Here is a 22,545-nt window from a genome sequence, read left to right as displayed (position 1 = left end):
TTTACTGTCCTTATGACCTTACTCGATGAAGTGTTCTATGCACTGCTGTCCTCATGTAGATGCCTCTTCATGTAATAAATCTTTCAGGCCCTACTATGTGCTAAGAATCCTGGCAGACTAATAAGCAAGCAGTCATATATTCTCTCCCTCGTCACCAGTATGCTCAAGGTCCAGTGGTTGGTGTTGCAAGCTCCCTTGCCCACCTGTATAGAGAGGACATCAGGAAAGAAGAAGCTTTTCAAGGAGTGAAGACACAGCCCAGGCTGTACAGGAAAGGGAGGATGGGGATAGGCAGTGTCAATAGTCCCCTGCTCTCTCCACCCCCTATATTGTCTATTTATGCTTGAGTAGTAGCTATTAACCTTGCATTAGAATCTCAGAAAGGGTCAATATTTGACTATACCTGTGTTTTTAAGGCCAAGCCAATTGACCATAAAATACTAAGAAGTTGCCAGTAAAGGGAATATGCAAAAGCAATTAAAATGTTAAAGAACTGAAAACCAAAGTCATATTTGAAGTTAAAAGGCAATTAACATTATTTGAGAACTTAAACTGTTGATCTGCAGTATTTAAAATAATCATTTTTGTCAAGATTTGAATTTATGCTATAATTTAAAACTTTCTACACACATTAAATTAAACATAAGTCTCAGCTGACAACTGATTATATCAAGAGGAAGGTTTTTTTACATATTTTAATTTAAAGTATTAAGACAAGATTGCTGTCTATTCTGATAACTGCCTTGTGATTGTAATAACCGTGTAATCTGAATTTCTATGATAGGTTCAATACTAACCTTTTAATCTTTATTAATTATATACAGAATAAAACTGAACTCAAATTTTATGTTCACAAGGAAAATATTCTTACCTTATTAAAAAAAAAAAACAGTACAGGAAAATACCCACCAAGTTTGATTTCAATAAAACACAATTCTTCTATATTACAATATTCTGTTGTAATCTCACTAGCTGCAAAAATATATGGAATTCTCTTCCATGTAAGGAAACTTTAATTGCCAAAACTACACACAATTACCTCTGTTTTATATTACTTGAAATTTCTAGGCTGCTGTGTGATTTTGCAATTTACAATTATAATACTTTGAATTTATGTGTTTTAGATTGGGCTGGATGATGGAAATACTTGTGTTGATTCTTACCAAGGCTAAACAAGCTGATGCCAAGGGATGAAGGACCTGCTCAAACATGACACAACTTAATAAGAGCTATTGTAAGCAAAGGTAGTAGAAATTAGATGGAAACCTTGCTCCACGGTTTTATATGATAACACTAAAGTCTTACCCACCATCCAGTGTGTCAGGTAGATAGCCGGGTAATTGTTAAACATATGGTATGAATCAATAAAATGGGATGGAACAAATGTGTAAATTTTAATTGTGGTAAGAAATTCCTGATAGTTGACAACACATTCACTTTCCTGGGATGTAATAATTTGCATTCCCAGTAAAATACAAAGAAAACCTCATTCTTCAGCTGACTCAGAAACAGAGAGGAAAGAGGCCCTGGTTGTGTTTCCTACTCTCCAGCACTAACTGTATTTCACTCCCAATTTCAGAGAGCTCAGTAAAGAGGGTTTGTTTGTTTGTTTGTTTGTTTCAGATTGGAATTGATTTTTGCTTTCAACTGTATTAATTGGTTCTAATGTTTCCATGGCAGATACAGTGTTGAAGAAAGTCCTCACTGAAAAAAAAAAAAAAAAAACTAAAGCCTACAAATAATTGCAAGAAAAAAATTCTCTACCCTTTCTCTTAACCTACATCTGAAAATACAATATGTATTACATTTTATTATAATTATATTATGTATATACTTTAAAAATTATGTATACATGTATATTATTATTTAATAATTTGAAATTAAAATATAATTACATGTTTTATCCATTTTCCTTTCTTACCTCTAAGCCCTCCCTTATATCTCTCCTCTGCTCTCTATAAATTCATGGGTTCTTTTACTTTAATTGCTGTTTTATACATATATATTTACATATATATATTTACACATATATAATTACAATCTGTTCGATCTGTATATAATTTTTAAATTGCATTTATTTATTGTGTGTCTGCACATGCTTGTGTGCTATAGAGGCATGTGGAGGTCAGAAGAATCTTTTGGGAGTGAGCTCCTTCACCCACTTGGGCTCTAGACATTGTATTAGGGACCTTAGGCTTGGTAGTAGGTACTTTTATGCTCAGCCATCTGCCAAGACTCTGAGAAGAATGTCATCAGAAAACAAGACAAAGGTCAGTGGGTCTGTCATTGCTGACATTAGAGAAAGTGTGGAATTCTATCAAGTAATAAGAGATTGTGAGTTAGATGAGGAAAAACCCAAAGTTCAGTTTCTCTGGGTGCTCAGTCATTCACAGATTGTTATTTATCCACTCACTCTCTCTTTGTTAACTAGCTATGTTTAGGAAACACTAACTTTTCCAGATAAAAAGTTTCAAGTTCTTATTATCACAAAGGCTTTTGTGTGGGTTTCCAGATGATTCAAGGTAACCTGACAAATTTTAGTTTTTCACCGTTACAGAACAGAAATTTTTCCTGTAGAGAGACAGTACATACCCAGGACCATAGTTCATCAGTCAGTATGATGACCACTAAATAGTGAGGGAAGCAAGCATCTGAAACTCAGACTCTCTAGAGACAATATAGCTAAATTGAGGGTATTGCATGAATGTGCCAATGCTGTAACCACTGGTCATTCAACACCTTCCCTCTGCTTCATGTGAATTCTTTGTTCTGCCTCTGAAACTTGATGCTTTGATGATACACCATGCTACATATGAATGACCCTTCTTAGGAATTCCATACTGTGAGATTTTTTTCAAGATCTTACTGACAAGATTTGCACATTATTTGCCTTCAGGGAAACTCATTTTGAGACTTATCCCTAAGGCGACAGTGTGAGTCACAAGGAGATTGCTAAAATGATTAATGTTTTAATTTCAGGGCTGGTCATATTGTGTGATAATTCTTAGTTTTCCTGTCATGAAAATGGGTTCATGCAGCTTTCAAAGTAGGGCTACCCCTTGTCTCTTGCTGCCTATCTTGTCATGGCACATCCTTCCCATATTTGTCTTCATGTTCTCCTTTGTCACCTTGCATATAGTCATAGTAGATAACCCTCCCCATAAATTAACACACACAGTGCTATGCTCTTGGACTGCCATAACTTTGAATCCAAAATAAACTTATATATCCTTGTTAAATTATTCACCTTCAGGTATTCTGTTATAACAGTCTAAGACATTCAATCAATTGGTTCTAACACTGTCTTCTCATAGCATTCACACCTGAAAACAAACTTCTTAAGATCATTGCCTTTCTCTTTCAGACAGTGTACTGTCTCACCAGGAATTACCAGTTCTAAACAATACAACCCATGACTGCAGCTAGATCTAAATTAAATGCTAAATCTGTGCCTCTCTGGTGGTCTCTGCTGGATGTTTTCTTCACCTGTTCTGTGTCTACATACAGTGCCAGTGGAAACAAAAGACACCATCAGTAGAGCTATAAGGTATATAATATAAGGTATATAAGAGCAGGAGAGAGACCGGGCATGAGAGAAGAGAAAAACAACTTGCTGGAGAATCTTTGTTGACAATGAATGTAGAGAAGAGTTGTCAAGCCAGCCACTTCTAGCCGAGCCTCAGCACAAGCCTGAGGCACAGAACAAACCAAAAGGAATGAGAACAAAAACCATTCCATCCAGAGAGAGCATGAGTGTTGCTGAAAATACATCGGACTGAATTTGACAAAAACCGGAAAGTCAAATGACTAAAGACAATGTCTCTGGTGACTCCTAGAATCTGCAAACATAGGCAAACATTGTGCTGGTCCTGAGGCACTGCTAGGAAGGGTGAGATGTGACCAAACCATATATTCATTCTTAATTTTGTATGTGGTGCAACCTTCTCAAAACAATAAAATCAACAACTGTAAAATAGTAAAATATTTTGGAGGCATTATGCTATTTTCTGACATTTAAACATAGACAGGAAATAGCAACCTTTTGAAACTACTAGACTCTTCTTTCTTTCCTAGTGCCTAAGAGCTAAGCATCCCTGTGTTTGCAATGACATTGAGTTTGATAATGCTATATTTAGTCATCCATCCAACTAGCATTGATTATCTGCCTGCAGGCCTCTCTGTCAAATGTGATAAATAAGTATTGTGGAGGAACACTATCTCCAACTGTCTTGAAGCAGTGGTAGAGAGGGTAGAGAAGGGGCTTAGTGTAGTCTCTCTCTCTCTCTCTCTCTCTCTCTCTCTCTCTCTCTCTCTCTCTCTCGGTGCTATTTACATGAGACTTTGCCGCTGAGAAGTAAAAACAAACAAAAATGCAAGATAGTCCCCAGGGTTGTGTTGTAAAACTCTTCAAATCTAGCTGTAACTTAATTATATGATTACAATGGACAGAAATTGGTTTAACCAGGGTCAAGCTATAAGGGACACATGAGATTTATGAAAGAACAGAAGAACAGGGGTGGGGGTGGGGGTGGAAAGAGAATACAGCATAGAAGACTGTTTTTCTTTCTTGAAAGTAGGTCACCACTCACTTCCTCTGCTGAGCTGAAGAGCGCCTGGTACAAATCACTGCGACAATCACCACAACCAACACAGTGAGAACGCCAACGGTGACCACAGTTATCACCAGCAGGTTGCCGTTCTTCTGAGGAGTGACACTGCCATGTGGGGGGTGCATCTGTCCAATGGGTGGTTCTGGGGGTAAAACAAATATACAGGATTTAGGTTTCGGAAGAAGTTGTTACTACTGTTATAGCCTGAGAAGGAAAACAAAAAGATTCAAGTGAAAGGAAATACACAAACTTTTACAGGAAACATTTGTTAACAGCACTATTCAAAACAGCCAAAATAGAAACAAAATAAATGTCGATTAACTTTAAAAAATTGTGTTATATCCTTTTAATGGAATACTACCCAGACACACAAAAGAATAGTCATGAAATAACATAGATAAAGTTTCATTCCACTTTTATAAAGTATGTAGAGTAGGCAAATCAATAGATGTAGAATGTATTTGAGTGTTAGCCCGTGGATGGAGAGATAGCCTAATAGGAAGGACCAATAATGGTTTTGATGAGAGACAGGCCAATGGGAAGGGCTGATGTTTCTGATTGAAAGACAGGCCAATGGCAAAGGCCAATAATGCTTTTGAGTTTCCTTTTCAGTTCATAGAAACCTTCTAATTTAGAGCCTGATTGTACTCGTGTACCCCGTTGACTATACTAAAAGCAGCCAACATGGAACATTTCCAAAGGTGAACTTATAGAAGAGTTTTATCCTGATCAACAAGCTAAGAATATAATATTGGGAAAAACTTTTTCATTGAGTCTGTTTTGTGTTGGTCAGCTACTCCCAGGCACTGTGCCTGCCCTGGAGTATGGTTGATATTCCCAATGACACTCCATTGGAGAAAACTGATTTTCCCTCTGCCAACAGGTATAAGTTACAAATAGCTTCTTGGTTAAAAGTGAGACTTTGTGTGCATGTATGATTCTCAGTTCTGGGATTTTGTCTAATTGACGATTTTGTGTGTGCTCCTAGAGTCTCTAAGTTTTTGTGGGTATCAACCCTGTTATATCTGGAAGACAATGTTGCATCTTCCCATTGGCACGAAAATATCTGATAAGAACATTGAATTTCTACTAATAATTTACAAATCTCAGGAGAGTCATTTCATAGAAACATATAGGACTTTATATCACATTATTTTGAGGAGTTGAAATGTGATTGCTTGCATGCTGACAGAAATAGTTCCTTGAAATAAATTACATTGATCCAAGCAACTATCTCTCATCTCGCATCCCATATACACGAATTTAAAAGAAAATAAAAGGATATCCAACAATTATAAGTATTTAAAAATTAATTGATAATTTCACATTTTTATTAAAGAGAATCAAAGTGGTGAAACATTGTAAATTAAAACATTGTTTCAAAATTGAGGCCAATGGAATATAGCTTTATAGGACCTGTAGATCTTTTGACCAAATTTGCTAACCTTGTTTGGCAAATCCCAGACAGAACTACTAGCAAAGGGATTTGGTATTTTCTGGTGAATAAAGCAGGGCTGAGCTGAGGTAACTTCCATGGTGGTTGCCATTCCCACGAATGTAAGGCTCAGACTGTAGAAGCATGTTCAGTGTCAAGGGAGGATGTGGAGTCTAGTCCAAAAATTAAATGCATCATAAAATTGAAATAGTACTATATCACCAAATATTTAGCTTTGATTCTTCCTGACATAAGAAAATATTTAGGAAGCCTCTTCAGCTTCTACAGTTTCATTAAGTGCTTTCAACTAAAAGATAATTCATGAATTATAGTATTCTCATATACTCTTTTTTTTTAATTCAAAAGTGAATTTTTAAAAGGATAGAATGAAAAACAAAGAACATAAATGATTACCAGGGCCTAAATTTATTTGAAACTGCCATTTGCATCCTCACAATAAGCTATTACTCTATTACTATGCTTTGAAGGATGAATCCAGCAAATATAGAGAGAGCCAGAAAACACCAATAATTCTGTCAGTCTAAGGGAGATATATGCAATTTCATTATGTGAGAGGTTTCAGAACAAAACATGGGAAGATATTTTTGTCAATACAGTCATCTTTTAAGGGTAAGGTGTGACTGCGGACTTGCCTCTCAGGGACTTCACTTACATATCTAACTGGAAAAAATACCCTTTCCCCAAATCTTAACACTTTACTAGGATTTTAGGGAATCTCAGGTTTCACATGCCTTTGTGGGATTGTTTATAATTATCAGGGATTGTTCCAGATTACATATTTACCATAATTGTTTTGCTAGAAAAATAGAAGAGAAAAGAGCTGGGGTTTCCTTTCACCATCCATGTGTCTTGGGGTTTTCAGTTTGCTGCAATCAGCCAGAATAATAATTTGTCTCTCCAGTAGTTAGTCTAGACATATTGCATGTACATCATTAGTCTCATTCACTTAGCATAATATTTCTAAAACACCATGAAGTGATAGAAAAAGCTGTGTAGGATAATGCCAACAGTTGATATGAACTGGCTGGAAACCACTGGATGTTATTATCTATCTGGTTTGCCTTCATGAATTTTCTCTGTGAGGTAATGCTTGCCAGGTCAAACTTAATTATATTTTTTATTCTTACTAGGAATCTTAAACCTTAAAAAGTAAAGCATGTACTGACATGCTTTTAAATCACTGTCCTTTCTTCAGCTGAAGTCTGACTCTTGTAAACAGGAAAGTTTATTGATTGGCAGGCTCATGTCAGATTTAGCTTGGTGCTTCTTTTTAACTAAAATTTCATATTATTTTGAAAGACAACTTTAAGCACTTAAGCAAAACTTTTAAGCTTGATGCACACTGGGTAGTGACATATTTAAGAAGTGAAAATACAAGCAGCTTAGGGCAATTTTGAGTAATTTCTCATTGCATATGCATATACGTTAAGAAGCATAAACACATTGAAACAGAAATCTCTTGCAAAGAATTTACTTATGTCAGATTTTTAGGCAATTGTGGGCAAATTACAATTTTACTTGCTAAATCTAAAACTATTCAAGACGGTATCTTTCAGGACATGCAACTTCAAAGGGAACACAATTTTGCCTGTGGTTTACACTTACCCACCATTAACATTTATATCCACTGCCTAGCAGTACTGAAAATTAGGTGGGGGTCATTACTTTTTCTCCATTATCCATTATTCATAAAAGATTGCTTCTTTAATTTTCTGGTATTGGCTACTTCAAAATGTATTACTTGTGGTCATAATTATAATGGGGAATGAATTCCTACTCAAACAACTTCATAAAATTGGTATATCAAAATTCGTAATTTAGGATGACTCTAAAATTTGCTAGTATGTTTAAATGTATGTGTACATTAAATGTATGCATATATATACATATGTATGTATATATATATATATATATATATATATATATATATATATATATAAATGAATGTTTTAGGTCAGAGAACCAGCCATGGGCATCATTTCTTCTTTTTACTATGTAGTCCAGAGATCTAACTCAGGTCCTTGATATTTGTATGAAGCACCTTAAAATATTGAGGCATCTTGCTGGCTCTTTAGACTGATTCTAAGGGGAGATTTTGATTCCTTAAGTGGACTCTAGAACTAGGATTTCTTTATCATATGTGATATGTGATATATGACATATGTCATGACATCATATGGAATATGATATGATTGATATATGCTCTACTATGTATGATGTATGATGGTGTGTGATGTATTATGTATAACATATGATATATATATATATATATATATATAATTTATATGATATATATATATATCAATTAAAGCAGCCTTAAAATGTTCTGTCTATCCATGAATATTTATCACCATCTCACCTTGGTAATTTAATCCATTTGAATAATTCTTCATCTTTTTTTTTGTTCCCGAAGTAATACAATGTCAAACCTATACCCACAGTTTATTACTAGAACCCTACACTCAAAGGAGTCTTAGTATCATGTTTTCCTTTACAAACATATTCATTTGTATTTTATGCATGATTATGACACATACGCACATGTTTGTGCACCAAATTTTTGTAGGGCCCAAGGAGGCTATGAGATGATATAGAATTCCATGGAACTGGAGCTACAAACAGTTGAGACTTGTCAGTTACATGGATGTTTGGAATTACCTCGAGTCTATACAAAAACACCAAGTGTTTTTCACCACTGGGTCATTAATCTAGATCATTAGTAACATTTATGGTCTGGCATTTTAAATATCAGGAGTGTGTCTGGTGTACTGTTAATATTTAAGACAAAATTTAAGTGGGATTAAGTTAATGAAACTAGCAACATTTGGTAGTCAGAATGATCATTACCCTGAAACTATTGCAAAGGGAAGCTACTGGTCTGGTTTCAGTTCCAACACATGCCTTTCATATTAGTGCTGTGAGCTCCATCCAGTCTTGTACTTATAAGAGAATTCCAGAGCTGGATATTGATTTTATCAAGTATATACAAGGGAGAGAACATGTAAGAAAGAACAGGACAATTTGGACATCTGGAGGAAGTATCCTGTATTTAACTTTAGACTTGACTTGAACGTATATATGTTCAGAATGTTGTCTAAGGAGGAATATCAACAACAACATGTTTTTCAAAGATAAGTATGATAGATTTTTTTTTTGGTTTTTCAAGACAGGGTTTCTCTGTATAGCCTTGGCTGACCTGGAACTCACTCTGTAGAGCAGGCTGGCCTCGAACTCAGAAATCCGCCTGCCTCTGCCTCCCAAGTGCTGGGATTAAAGGCATGCGCCACCACCGCCCGGTGATAGATTGGTCTTTGATTACAGTTAAGTTATCCTCTCAAAGACTCTGCTTCAACAAGTTGAGACAAGCTTGTTTGTCTCAAGTGGAGTGTGGCTTGAATGAATCTGTTCCATGTTCATTACCTAGAACTTCCTTTATGTGGTCACCCTAAAAGTCCAGAGTTATATGGAGAAGCTTTACTACAGGAAGCAAGAAAGATGACTAAACTTCAGAGTACAAATGGCAACTAATATAAAATGATAGAACATATGTACTTTTTCTGTGAAAATTCCCAGATACTTTATAAAACATAGTTGGTTCCAAATTTAATCCCTAGTTACCATCTCTGTCCAAAAAAATGGGTATTGCGAACATTTGAAATTCACCACCACATTTTAAGATCTAAGTATTTAATAAATCTTGTGTTGGTTAGTTTTTGTGAACTTGACACAGATTAGGATAATCTTAGAAGATGGAACCTGAATTGAAGAAATTCCTTCATTAGAGTGGGCTAAAAACAAGTCTGTGGAAGATTTTCTTGATTAATGATTGATGTCCCAGCTCAGTGTGGGTGGAGCCATTCCTGGGCAAATGGTCTTGGGCTGTATGAAAAAGCAAGCGAAGCAATCCACAGAGAGTAAGTCAGTAAGAAACTTTCCTCCATGGTCTCTGCTTCAGTTCCTGACCCCAGGCACCTTCCTAGAGCTCCTACCCTGAAATCTCTCCATGATAGATTATAAGCTGTAAACTGAAATAAAATCTTTCCTCTACAAATTGTCTTGGCCAATATTCTTTCAGCATATTAGAAAGCAAACTAGGAAAGGCCTGTATCATTTATAAATTGCCCAGTGCTGGAACTTTTCTAATTATTTTTCCATGCATCTGTCACCTCTAATTGTCATCATTTTCTGGTAGAATGTATGAAGTTTGCTAATAATATCATTTTTCTATAACTACAGTGAAACCCTAAGTTCATAGTTCTTGCCCTTGTCAATAGAAAATTTGTTTTGGATACTGTAGAATTAACCATGTAATTAGTATATCTAATCCAATAGAACTCAATTTATATACTTACCATTGAGAGTGCTTCTATCAATCAAGTTAGTATCAACTGGCCAATAACCTCCATCTCCATGACGACCTGTGAAGATAAGCACATTAGAATGTTAGTGGATATAGCCTAGGGAACTACTGGAAAAAAACCAAAATGAAAAGACAAAGAAAAGAATTCTAAACATACACTATAGAGAAGAATTATTTAAGCTGCTTCTATGAATTTCAATTTTCCAATGTGTAAGAAAAATTTGTCATACTTAATCTAGTTAAAATCAACTCCTTTCTGTGAAGCAATCTCTTCTCTTCTCTGTCTCTCTGTCTCCCTCTCTCTGTCTCTGTCTCTTTCTCTTTCTTCCCTGACAGGAATAATAAAGTATATTGAAACAAACACAAAAGATGTGGTAGAGACATACTAAATGGTTTTGTCTTAGACTCTTCAGAAGTCACGGCTCATAAGTCCAGTAGATTTTATTGTCTCCTGCTTAATACAGATTTTTAGCAAGACCCCATTGATGTCTTATCAGGCCAAGACTTGTTTCATTTGAAATTTGGCTTTGAGTACTTGCTGGTAATGTTATCTGCCAAGTAAGGTGCTTGAGCATAAATAATAACTATACAGAGAACAAAGAATCTTACCAAGATCCCCAGGCACATAATCTACATATCTTTTGCTATCACAGAGAAAAAGAAAGAAGGAACCTTCACTATAGTATTATTGGGACCTGTGCCTCCCATAGGTGCTAGGTGGATGAGAACATAGGGTTTAGACTAATCAAATCACAAATTTATCGAAAATACGTAATACTTATATGATAATAAAAAGTTAACTAAGGATGCTGTATAACATATAATCTTCTATGCATAAATGTAGAGAAATCTAATGATAGCTTTGACCTTTGGAATATCTAGGTGGGATAGTCATAAAAAACATTAAAGACTTGACTTTACATGCAAACATGTCCCAGCATACAAAATTTGTTTCTCAGGTATTTCCATTTAGGACAGTGGTAAGCAGTTGACCACCAAAGTGAGTGTTTTCCTTTGGTTCCATTAGTAGATTACATGTTTCCTTCTCCTTCTGACTTACAAGTCAGCCTTGTGGCATTCCTTTGCATACCCAAAATTCTTCTCACTAGCGTTGCCCAGGCATATCTTGATTTTATTTGCAAAAGCTCTGTGGAGAAGCAACTTAGTATTCTGTTCACTGATTCTCAGCACAATTTTAAAAAATTCTTTGGATATCAATTCTCAGCTGAAGTTAGCATGGATACCAGGCTTCCAATAAGCAAGGAAGGATATTAATTCAATCACAGCGAATCATGCTTTTCACATAAAATGGCTTATTTAAACTCCACAGGGTCTGACTGAATTGAAAGGAAGTAGAGATTAAGGTGAAGTTTCTTTATGTATGTGGTAGGGAAGTTGGAAAGTCAAAATAGTTTAAATGAGAAGAGGTTGTGCACATTTTGGTAGACTAACTACATCAGTGGACAGTCTTAACCTTTTTCCAGATATATGGCTTATGTAACCAACACATCTAAAGTTTCAAGGAACTCAGAGAAGCTTTGCCCATAGCTTATTGTGCGATCAATGTGGAATGAAACGAAGTGAAACAGGAGATTCTGTATGAATATTAAGAATACATTTGGAGCAACTGAAAGCAGCTAGACTGCAGAGCAGTCAGCCAAAAGACATCCTAACCACCTAATCACTTAGGCCAGTAAGAGCAATAAATGACTCCTGTAGGGAGTAATCCTATATTGACTAGAAATTAGGTAGATAGCCTGGGGAGGATTTTCCTTTCCCTCCAGCCTCTTGACAAATGTCTTTTTAATGAAGTTTCTAACTCTTTGCTAGTTTGTGGGAGGGTATGAAAACAAATCCACAAGCATGTCCATGTATTACTCAGACAGGAAGCTGTACAGTTCTGGAACCCTTTGGATTTACATTGAAAATACACTAAGAAGAGAATATGTTATCATATGGATCAGATCCTGATACAAGATAAAGGAACCATGAAGTGCTTCTATATTGCATGTGGCTTAAAACTTGGGCATTTTTATCCCCAAAGTCTCATATGTTGACATGGCTAGCTTTTTGTTGGTTTTGACTAGATTGATACCACAAAATAAAATTAAGTAATTTAATGAACCCAACAGAAAGTGCCTTTCAGGAAATGTGATATAATCAGAGAGGAAGAGTGGATTTATGGTCATTTATATATTCCAGTTCTCAGGAAAACATAAAACTCATTTCCAGGATATTGATGACTAAGATAACTTGATCTAAAGAAAAGCTTTAATTTTGTGCTGCTTCCTTTCTCAGAAAGATTCTTTTTAAACTCCAAAGAGGCTTTCCTGGAGGTTAAGTTATAAATAACTATTACTACAATTGATAAGTACGACAAGAAAATATGCCTGTACCACTGTTAGGCCAGTGCCAAGAAGTTATCAAATGAGAAAATGCTAGAGAGCTAAGGGAAATGTTAGTAAGGACTCCTGGTACTAGGCAGGCCAACACATGTTTGGGGACTCACTGCTGCGGAAAAATATTTAATGTGTTCAGTTAACTCGGTTGATTTCTTAGGCATTGACTTACAGGAATAGAGGAATGATTGGAAGTTTGAACATGGCTGAAGTGAATTCCAGTCAATGTAAATATTCAGACTACTGCCCTATCCCAAGGGTCTCAGTTTCATTAAAGGAGAATTAAATTGTTATAACTTATTCAACATTTATTGAATTCTTGCTACACAAAACCTAGATTCTCAGGGAAGGGGGAGTGTGTAAAAAGATTCATTGGCATCATGTCCAGCGATGACAGCTAGCATTGGCTTATTATAGCTAAAGCTTAAATAATCCTGTTCATGGTTTTTAATTCATTCTAGGTTTAAAGATTTAAACACAGCTTCACCCATTTATTTCTATACAACACTGCCAGATTTTCCTAAAACTGTTTTTCATTTATCTAGTATTATTAAAAAGGAATACCCGTGAAAACAATGTGATATTTTAGCAGCGTTGCATTAGTATCTTAATAATGAAAAATTTAGAATTCTCAAGTTATTTTGATGTAATATACGAAATCTTCAAACGTTGAAAGTGTTTGAGGCTTTCAGAGTGAATTCGAAAATAATCTCAAGTGTCTGAGACCTCCCTGTCATTTGCTCCCAGGACTGAAGTTGAGAAAGGCAGACAGCTCATGGCTGCCTTTAGGGAGTATTCAAGTTTGTTTGTCCTTGATGCTGATCCCTGTGGTACCTGTGATGAGCTCTCAATACTGGAGGAGAGACTCCTGTCAATGAAGATGTTTTTCAATGAATCACTAAATACTATGCATTTGAATTTATTATTTTTTTGGTTTTTCATTATGATTTTGTTCTCAGAGGCCAACTAAAATATTGTTTCTTTATTTTTACTTCATATAGTTTTTGTATGTACATGGGTACATACGTGTGTTTGTGTAAAATTAAGCTATATTAATATTTATTTGATGTCCTCATTTGCAGCAGATAAATAGTATTTTTTATGTCTAACAACTTTTTGCACCTAGAGATGAATTGTGTTGTGTTTTGGTGCTAGAGTCTCCTTTTTTTTCCCCCTTTTCTGTGGGTGTTTACAGGTCTGGGAAGGAGCGTGGGACATTAGTGTGCAGAGGCTATTTAGGAAGTTGGATGTGGTAGATGTAATCTCATCTCGAATCCATCTCCCCTGAATGGGCATGCAGAAGGTCTACACTATCCATCCCCAGAGAAATACATATGGACCATAATCTAAATCAAATGGGCAGACGGGTCTTCTGACAAATATTTACTGCACAACCCTCCCAAGAATGCAGAGCACGGAGTTATCTTCTTGATCTTAGAATTGGTTTTTTGAGAATAATTCTGGGGGGTAATGACGAAAATTGCATTGATTTTATGTCTTGTACACCAGTGGATAAAGAAGATCCATTAATGCCACCTGAATACAATTTTACTGCCCAACACACAGATCACATTGAGATATATTTAAAACAGATGATTTGTCTTAGGCGAGATATGTGGGTGAGGGATCAATTTATCATGCAGGTGATAATACTGCTGACTTTGAGCAAAGATATCAGGGCATCAAAAACCAGGAAACAGCACAATAACTAACACCCAAGAGTTCTCAAATACATATTAATAGAAAGCAGCTTTCTTTCCTAAGGTCCAATGCACTGTGTTTAAATAAACATAAAAAAATTATCGAGTGAAGGAAAACATAACATTTCCAGATGCAGCAGCAGCTAACATTGTCAGCACAGGTGAGGTTTGGTGGTGAGTAAACCCTGATGCCTTCTCTTCCACAAAAGCTTTAGCTGGGTATACCTCCTCTAAGAGCAACAGGGAGGGTTTAGTAAATGACTCTGAGTTGCCAAGAGTGAGAAGAACACTGTGCGCATCCCTCTCCATCCATTTTAATCCTAAAAGATCATTTATTTCTATTCTAACTTTTGTCTGTACACCATTTACTGTAAATGGAGTTGACTCTTTGTAAAAAAAAAAAAAAAAAAAGACAAATAAAACTGAAAGTTAAGGTTAGAATTTCATGCCTAAATGTGAAGGAAAAGGAAAGGGAAGTTTTGTGGTATTTGTTAGTCATGGCATTTGTACTTGAGGAATTTATATGGACCATTCCTTTATCCTAAATGCTTGTTTTAGGTAGATGTCTCAATTTAATTCTGATTGATAGCCTGAGGCAAATGTATAGTTTAATCAACACATGTGGTATGGTTTCCTGAGAAACTGCCAAAGGTAATAAAAAAGTTTACAAATAATGCATTTCTCCTCATCCCCATGAACACTAAATAAAACCAACCCTGTTAGACTTATCTGGACACCTAAATATGGAGGTGTCAGATGTTAGTCATCAGAACAATTTAATATAAACATTTTACATAACAGAACAAACATATGTACAGAAATAATATGTATAATTTATAAGACATAATATAGTATATAATATAATTTTCATGCATATATATATATGCATTCTATTACTCTTGACCCTGAACAAAAGAAAGTGAGCAATAATTTAAAATCAATTAAAGAATCCAATCAAACAAATACACCTTTTAGCACCAGCCAAGCAGATAACTTTCTGCTTAAAAGATACCAACTAAACAAAACTCATAATTTCTGAATTTTATGAACCTCATGAGTCCATCTGTTTCCCTGATGAAAGCTTGCTCCCTGACCCTGAAAACCTATATCATAACAAGCCATATTTTAAAATCTCAGCACTTTATTAGTTGTTATAATTATTATTAACATAAATTTAGATGTGTCATTGATTAACAATTCAGTTGTTAACAGAACAGAAGCCAACTCAGTGATACTGGCATGGAGTTTGGTGGTCCTGTCTGAAGCTGTTTATTTCAATGGGTCTCTCCTTATGACCCTCTGTCTCTAGCAATCTGATATAATGGCCATCAGAAGGGTCTAAGAAATCATTTTTAGATGCGGCCCTGTCTACCAAATTCTAAAGCATCATTCTGTTTTACAATTGCAGCCCTGTCTACCAAATTCTAAAGCATCATTCTGTTTTACAATATATAAGGGCTTTCCTGAGTGACAGAATCTGCTAGGAGCTCATTTACCCGACACTGATACCGTGGAAGATGAGCCATAGCCCTATGTAGTAAATAAACTGGAAACTGCTCTCAAAGTCTATAGAATACTTCTGAGAGCCTTCCCTCAGAGTGCTATACTAGATTATCCCAAACATGGATTTGAAGTGTGCTTGTGTTTGGGTGAAATTCTAAGTCACCCTGAGTAGAGATGGGGTTCATTCTTCTTTAAGGGAAAACTTCTGAATGAAGACATTAAAGCATGCACATCCTGCCAGTGGATATAAATAATGACTCTGTTGAAGTTTCCTCCCCCATATATCTCCTCTTACTCCACGCATGCATTCAATCGGAGTTTCAGTTGTGCTGTGAAACAGTTTCCTTTGATAGTCAAATATTCAGTACTGTATAGAAGCTTCTCGAGACTTAAAAGTATACAACTCAAAATAGATTCCTACGCTTCCTGCTGAAGGCAAAGGACCCATAAATTAAAACAGCATGAGAAAAAAAATCAGTCACTGATGGAGTGGTTTTTTAATGCCAGGAGGAAATCTTGGTTATCTTGGTCTGTCCTCATAAGTACAGAGGAGGGACAGGCACTAGTGAGAGAATGAAGCCATGTCTTAGTCTCACTTCACTGGGTCAGACAGAAAAATGATCACAAAAAAGTTAAAGAAAAGGTTGATTCATCAGAAACCTCAAGACATGCATGGACCTTTCCAGTTTCCGTAGTGGGGCCAGATCTTTGTAAACTAAGAAATGCTTTGGTAGGTGCAAGGGACTTGGTTACCATAGAAAAAGTGTCTGTGACATGAGAATGCAAACTAGAGGAGGGTTTTTAAAACAAGCAAACAAAACACCAAACCAAAACAAACAGAAAAACAAAACAAACCAAAAAAGAAAGGAAAGGCCTGTCTGGATGTCCAGAAGACAAATGCGGTGAGATTGGTGTAGAGTCCTATTTCCTAATTATTACAAATGACAGAAAGCCAAGTCTCTGCTAATGAGGCGTGGAAGGTTTTAAAGCTTCAAGTATGAGGAAAGGACAGAGAAGGCAGCCATGACAAAAGACTTTCAAACTTCTGCCAGGGGTGGGTAATTATTCCCCTAGACTTCTTGTGGGTACAGTTCCCTCTAGAAAAATGGCAGGCTAGGAGTAGAGAGAGTTGGTTGAGCCATCTCTACTTCCAGCAGCCAGGTGTGGCATATAGAGAAGTAACAGTTTTTAATTATGCAGCAACAGGTTTAACCCAGGGCTTCTCATTCACAAAGGACCAGGAGGTGCAGCAGTAGAAAGCAGGACCATTCCTCCCTCCTGCCCATCCACCTCTGGCTGTGGTAGGAATAATAAGTTTGAACTAGGCCCAATGGTTGATCAAAGGTGGAGAAATCCATAGACAAGGCCCTAAGGTAGATCTCTAAGATATGGAGGTAGAATGGCTTACAAAGATTGACAGAGGACTGTGGTGAACTCATTAAGTTAGTGCCTTCAAACCATGCTGCCATTATACCCAAGACTGATCTTTGGAGGAAGCCATTGACAAAAATCAACCAACTTTTCCATACTGTATTAGCCCTTGTTTGTGTTTGAGTCTAGTATATTCTTTGTTGTGATCTGCAGGAATCCCATTAAAGTTGCTCAGAATGGATGACAGTGGACCAAGATTTTCTTTATAAGCCCACTATTTGTTATAGTATAGTGGTTTAGGATGTTACCTTGTCCTGCTCATCCTCTAGAAAAGGTTTTATTATATAGATAATAAGACACTAACTCCTAAATGTTTTGCAGACCTAGAGTCTTGTTTAAGACACATGCAAGAACATTGTAAAGAATAAAGAAAAAAGATGTTTTCAGAATCATTAACATTGTCAAGACATATTAGCACCAAAGGTCAATTACCTCTTTATGAGTTTTGGCTAAGGAGGTCTTAGATAAAAAGATAAAAGGTCTTTATCAAAAGATAAAGCTAGTATCACCGTTGTTGGCTGCATTACAGAACTGGATGAATGGACTCTATTGCTGAAGATACTGTATGTGTTCCTTTCAGGACTTGGAGAAATAAAGGCAAGACTGGCGTGAAGTGCCTCTTCGCTGTGAACTAGATTCTGGAATGCCAGATATTACTACTAGTGATCTTGAGAAAATTCAGCCTGAACTTCCTCTGAGTAAGCGGTGGTTCTAGAATACCTCACCACAACAGAAGTGCCAGGTGAGAAGTGCCAGCTAGTACAATAGTCATACAGGTGGTTATGGATATAACCAACTTTCTGATTGAACATAAGGTCGACTTCACAGGGATAAGTTTGCATTTAATACTGTGAACTTAGACACAAACCTGTGGCTGGGAATGTCATAGACTCAGTGGGAAAGTTGTTAACTGTTATTTATCAAATGGATGGTATATGCTCATAAACTGCCCTTTCAACATTTTTGTGAGCTTCTGCCCATTGATAACGACTGTTGTCAGCACCAACTCATGTGCACTGATGAAATGCCCGAGAACAAGGGGGTGGTGCTGTGGCAAGGCTTAGAAAGCAGCAAGAAAGAGAGGTAGAAAGAATGAGAGTCAAATGAAGGGGTGGAGTGTTGTATAGCAGTTTCCTTTGAGATGGGAACACTCCATCCTGGAGGAAAACTACTTAAGACAGGTACTACACAACTTAAAATAGCTTCTGCACATCCCTTAGATTGATCAGATTCACATGCTCCTCCCTTCCCAAGACTATATAAACAGAATAGACTCTTAGAATCACTCTAAGGTGGCCAAACTGCAAGGGAGACTCTGAGTCAATGAATTCCACCACTCAATCTTCAGCCTGAATGCAGCAGAGAGCAGCCAAACTGCCTACATGAAACAGAAACCAGTTGAGCTGCCTGGAAAGGACACTGTAACCTGTCAAAGTGCTAGCAGGCTGTGAAGTGTGCTCCAGGCTCTCAGCTCCTGTGTTATGTCCCTAATGCCAGGGTGAGCTTTAATGATGTCACTGCCTTTGAGTCATTTCTGCTCCCGTAAGTTCTTCAGCCATATTCTTGCAATTGCAGGTAATTCAAAAAAAAAAAAAAAAAAAAAAAAAAAAAAAAAAAAAAAAACTCATCAAAAAAAAAAAAAAAAACTCATAAACTCATTGGTTCACTAAGTCAGACCTGGAATTTCTGTACTTTTATCTGCCCTGGACTCACTATCATAGATGAATAGGGATGTGTGTGTGTTTGTGTGTTTGTGTGTGTGTGTGTGTGTGTGTGTGTGTGTGTGTGTGTGAGAGAGAGAGAGAGAGAGAGAGAGAGCTAGCTCACACTAGGGAAGTCTGCCTGACAACAAGTGAATCTACTGATGGAAGCATTAGAGACATAAACTGGCTATTATAGAGGTGTATACTTTACTGCAAAGGGAAAAGTTTAATTGAGTGATTGTAACCCCTTGATCATTTCCAAAAATCAAAATAAAACCTAATTTTAAGTAAGCTATCATATTGGGACAAGGCGATTATTAGGTATTTAAGACGAGAAAAATTGTGGGAGGTTTTTCAGAGGGCACAGAGGGGAAGAGAGAGAGAGAGAGAGAGAGAGAGAGAGAGAGAGAGAGAGAGAGAGAGAGAGAGACTAGCTGAGTTTTGAAAGTTATAGAAAATATTCCTTATATAATCTATCTAAAAGTTTCCTTAAAGTTTACTTTGGAGAAGACAGAGACCCACTTAGGGAATTTTGCACATATCCTATCTATTTGAGAAAGATTATGCTAATTAAGTATGAAGAGATTTAAAGAAGCTGTTTCAGTAAGTAGGGTGAGAATAATGTTAGCTACGGATCTGTAAAACAGACCATTTCATATATGAGTAGATTATGGCTTAGGAAGATGAATTTACTCAGGAGCACATTCTTAAAGAGCTGAGTCTGCCTAACTTTGAGTATGTTTTTTTCCCATGGTGCATTAATAAATACAAGAAAAAATGAAGAAGAAGGAAAATGAACTAGATCACACCCAAGAGTTAATACCACGGCTATAGGAGCATTTAAGAATCTGTGATATCAGATACATCACCTGTATTCTTTTTTTATATTTTCACAATTTTTACTTAGTTTCCATTAATTTTTGTTTCAGAATCCCATTTTTTTTCTATTAAAGGACCTCCACATAAAACCAAATATACTGAAACTAATAGAAGAGAAGGTGGGGAAGACCCTCGAATACCTAGGCACAGGGGAAAAGTTCCTGAACAGAACACCAATGGCTTACATTCTAAGATCAAGAATCGACAAATGGGACCTCATCAAATTGCAAAGATTTTGTAAGGCAAAGGACACTGTCAATAAGACAAAATGGCAACCAATAGATTGGGAAAAGATCATTACCAATCCTACATCTGATAGAGGGCTAATATCGAATATATACAAAGAACTCAAGAAATTAGATGCCAGACAACAAAATAACCCCATTAAAAATGGGGTACAGAGTTAAACAAAGAACTCTCAACTGAGGAAACTCGAATGACTGAGAAGCACCTTAAGAAATGCTCTACATCCTTAGTCATCAGGGAAATGCAAATCAAAACAATCCTGAGATACCACCTCACACCAGTCAGAATGGCTAAGATAAAAAATTCAGGTGACAGTAGATGCTGGTGAGGATGTGAAGAAAGAGGAACACTCCGCCATTGTTGGTGGGGTTGCAAACTGGTACAACCACTCTGGAAGTCAGTTTGGCTGCTCCTCAGAAAATTGGACATAGCACTACCTGAGGACCTAGCTATACCACTCCTGGGCATATACCCAGAAAATGCTGCAACATATAACAAGGACATATGCTCCACTATGTTCATAGCAGCCTTATTTATAATAGCCAGAAGCTGGAAAGAACCCAGATGTCCTTCAACAGAAGAATGGATACAAAAAATGTGGTACATTTACACAATGGAATATTACTCAGCTATTAAAAATAATGAATTCGAGAAATTCTTGGGTAAACCGATGGAACTAGAAAATATCATCCTGAGTGAGGTAACCCAATCACAAAAGAACACACATGGTATTTACTCACTGATAAGCGGATATTAGCCCAAAAGTTTGAAACAACAAAGGTTTAACTAACAGACCACATGAAGCTCATGAAAAAGGAAGAACAAGTGTGGATGCCTAGATCTTACTTAGAAGGAGTAACAAAATACACAAGGGAACAAATATGGTGACAAAGTGTGGGGCAGAAACTGAAGGAGAGGTTGTATGGAGACCACTCCACGTGGGTATTCATCCCATGTGCAGTCACCTGTATTCTTAATAGTAGATATCAAACAAGGTAGGCTTTGCAAGGAAAAAGAAATAATGTTTGCAAGCATACACAGCACTGCAGAAAGTGATGCTGTCACATTAGAAAGGCCACAGCAGAGCCTGGCATTGTAGTGCACACCTGTATTTCCAGTATAGGAGAATGTGAGGCAGGAAAATTATGAGTTTTAGACACGTTTTAATTATCCTGTGTCCCTAAGGAAAATATGAAGTGAATCAAAGAAAAACAATTATAGAATGAATGCATAACATGATTGTAGAAGAGGCAAAAATAGCCTTTGAAGACAGAAGACCTGAGTGACATCAATGCTACTTCTCTACATCAGGTAATCTTTTCTTCCTCTTATCCTTCTACTCTCAAGCAAGAAACACTCAGTAGGCCTGGACAATGTGAGCAGGGTTTATATAGCTGCAGATGCAAGGACCATGCAGATTGTCAGAGGATAGTACAGTGGGCCTTTGAAGTGTTGGAAAGAAGGAACAATTTAGAACTACTACCTTAGAGTAGAGGGAAATTAGAAAAACCTTTCACAGGTTCATTCTTCTGCCATAATTCACTGCTCTGCATTGTGTTCCTTAGTTGTAGCCTGAGCCTACCTTACAGCTTTTCTAGTTTGCCCATCTTCTTGATTCCTATCTCTTCACAAGATGTCCTTGAACAGAACTCAGATTAATACCTTAGAGTCCAGTCTAGGTTTTAAGAAACCTTCTTTGCTTGAGCTATCTATGGTTTCCCACATGAAATGCTGAAATATCCATTTTAATGACAACACGTGATTTGCATGTTTTCAATTTGGTCTGGGAGTGAAAAACTGTACAATGTATACTGCTTGAAAATGGTTCCAGGTAACTTTTGTTTCTGATGTGTTGCCATTCCTAGCATCAAGCTAGATTTATTACCAGTAGTAAGTAAATCTAGTTCTCACAGTGTATTTCTACAATTTCAATAATTCATTGGCACCCATTCATTTTGGAAATTTTTTTCTACTCAGTATTACAAAAAGCTAGTAAATTTCAAGCTTATAAATATTTTGTGCTAACGACAAATAAGGAAGGATAGAGATCAAAGAAAGGAAGGCTTAGAATCTTTCAAAGGCGACTACAATTTTTTATTATTGATTGTTTTCCTAGGTGATTGTTGAATTTATGGGTTTTAGCTGGAAATAAACTCTTACATTTTATTTATCTTCTCTCTGAGACCAGCAACATATAGAATATCTTCTGTTGACCGGTTTTCCAATCTCCACTTTTTGTTAGACAAGAAACCTTTTAT

The 22,545-nt window shown here is 36.5% G+C and overlaps 1 protein-coding gene across 2 annotated transcripts in view; it reads right to left on the bottom strand.

Moving 5' to 3' along the window:
• The window catches only part of Dcc (DCC netrin 1 receptor), a 1,059,673-nt gene that overhangs the window by 69,622 nt on the left and 967,506 nt on the right, over positions 1-22,545 (bottom strand). For both annotated transcript variants that reach the window (XM_034518676.2, XM_076912482.1), the window contains exons 22-23: positions 10,419-10,484; positions 4,590-4,752 (exon numbers count right to left, since the gene is read on the bottom strand). In XM_034518676.2, coding sequence (XP_034374567.1) covers positions 4,590-4,752; positions 10,419-10,484 — 229 coding nt within the window. The remainder of the gene's footprint in view (positions 1-4,589; positions 4,753-10,418; positions 10,485-22,545) is intronic.

The sequence above is a fragment of the Arvicanthis niloticus genome, chromosome 14, assembly GCF_011762505.2.
Source record: "Arvicanthis niloticus isolate mArvNil1 chromosome 14, mArvNil1.pat.X, whole genome shotgun sequence".
Taxonomy (NCBI): domain Eukaryota; kingdom Metazoa; phylum Chordata; class Mammalia; order Rodentia; family Muridae; genus Arvicanthis; species Arvicanthis niloticus.
Note: the sequence above shows the minus strand (reverse complement) of the source record. Positions and strands in the feature narration are given on the sequence as shown.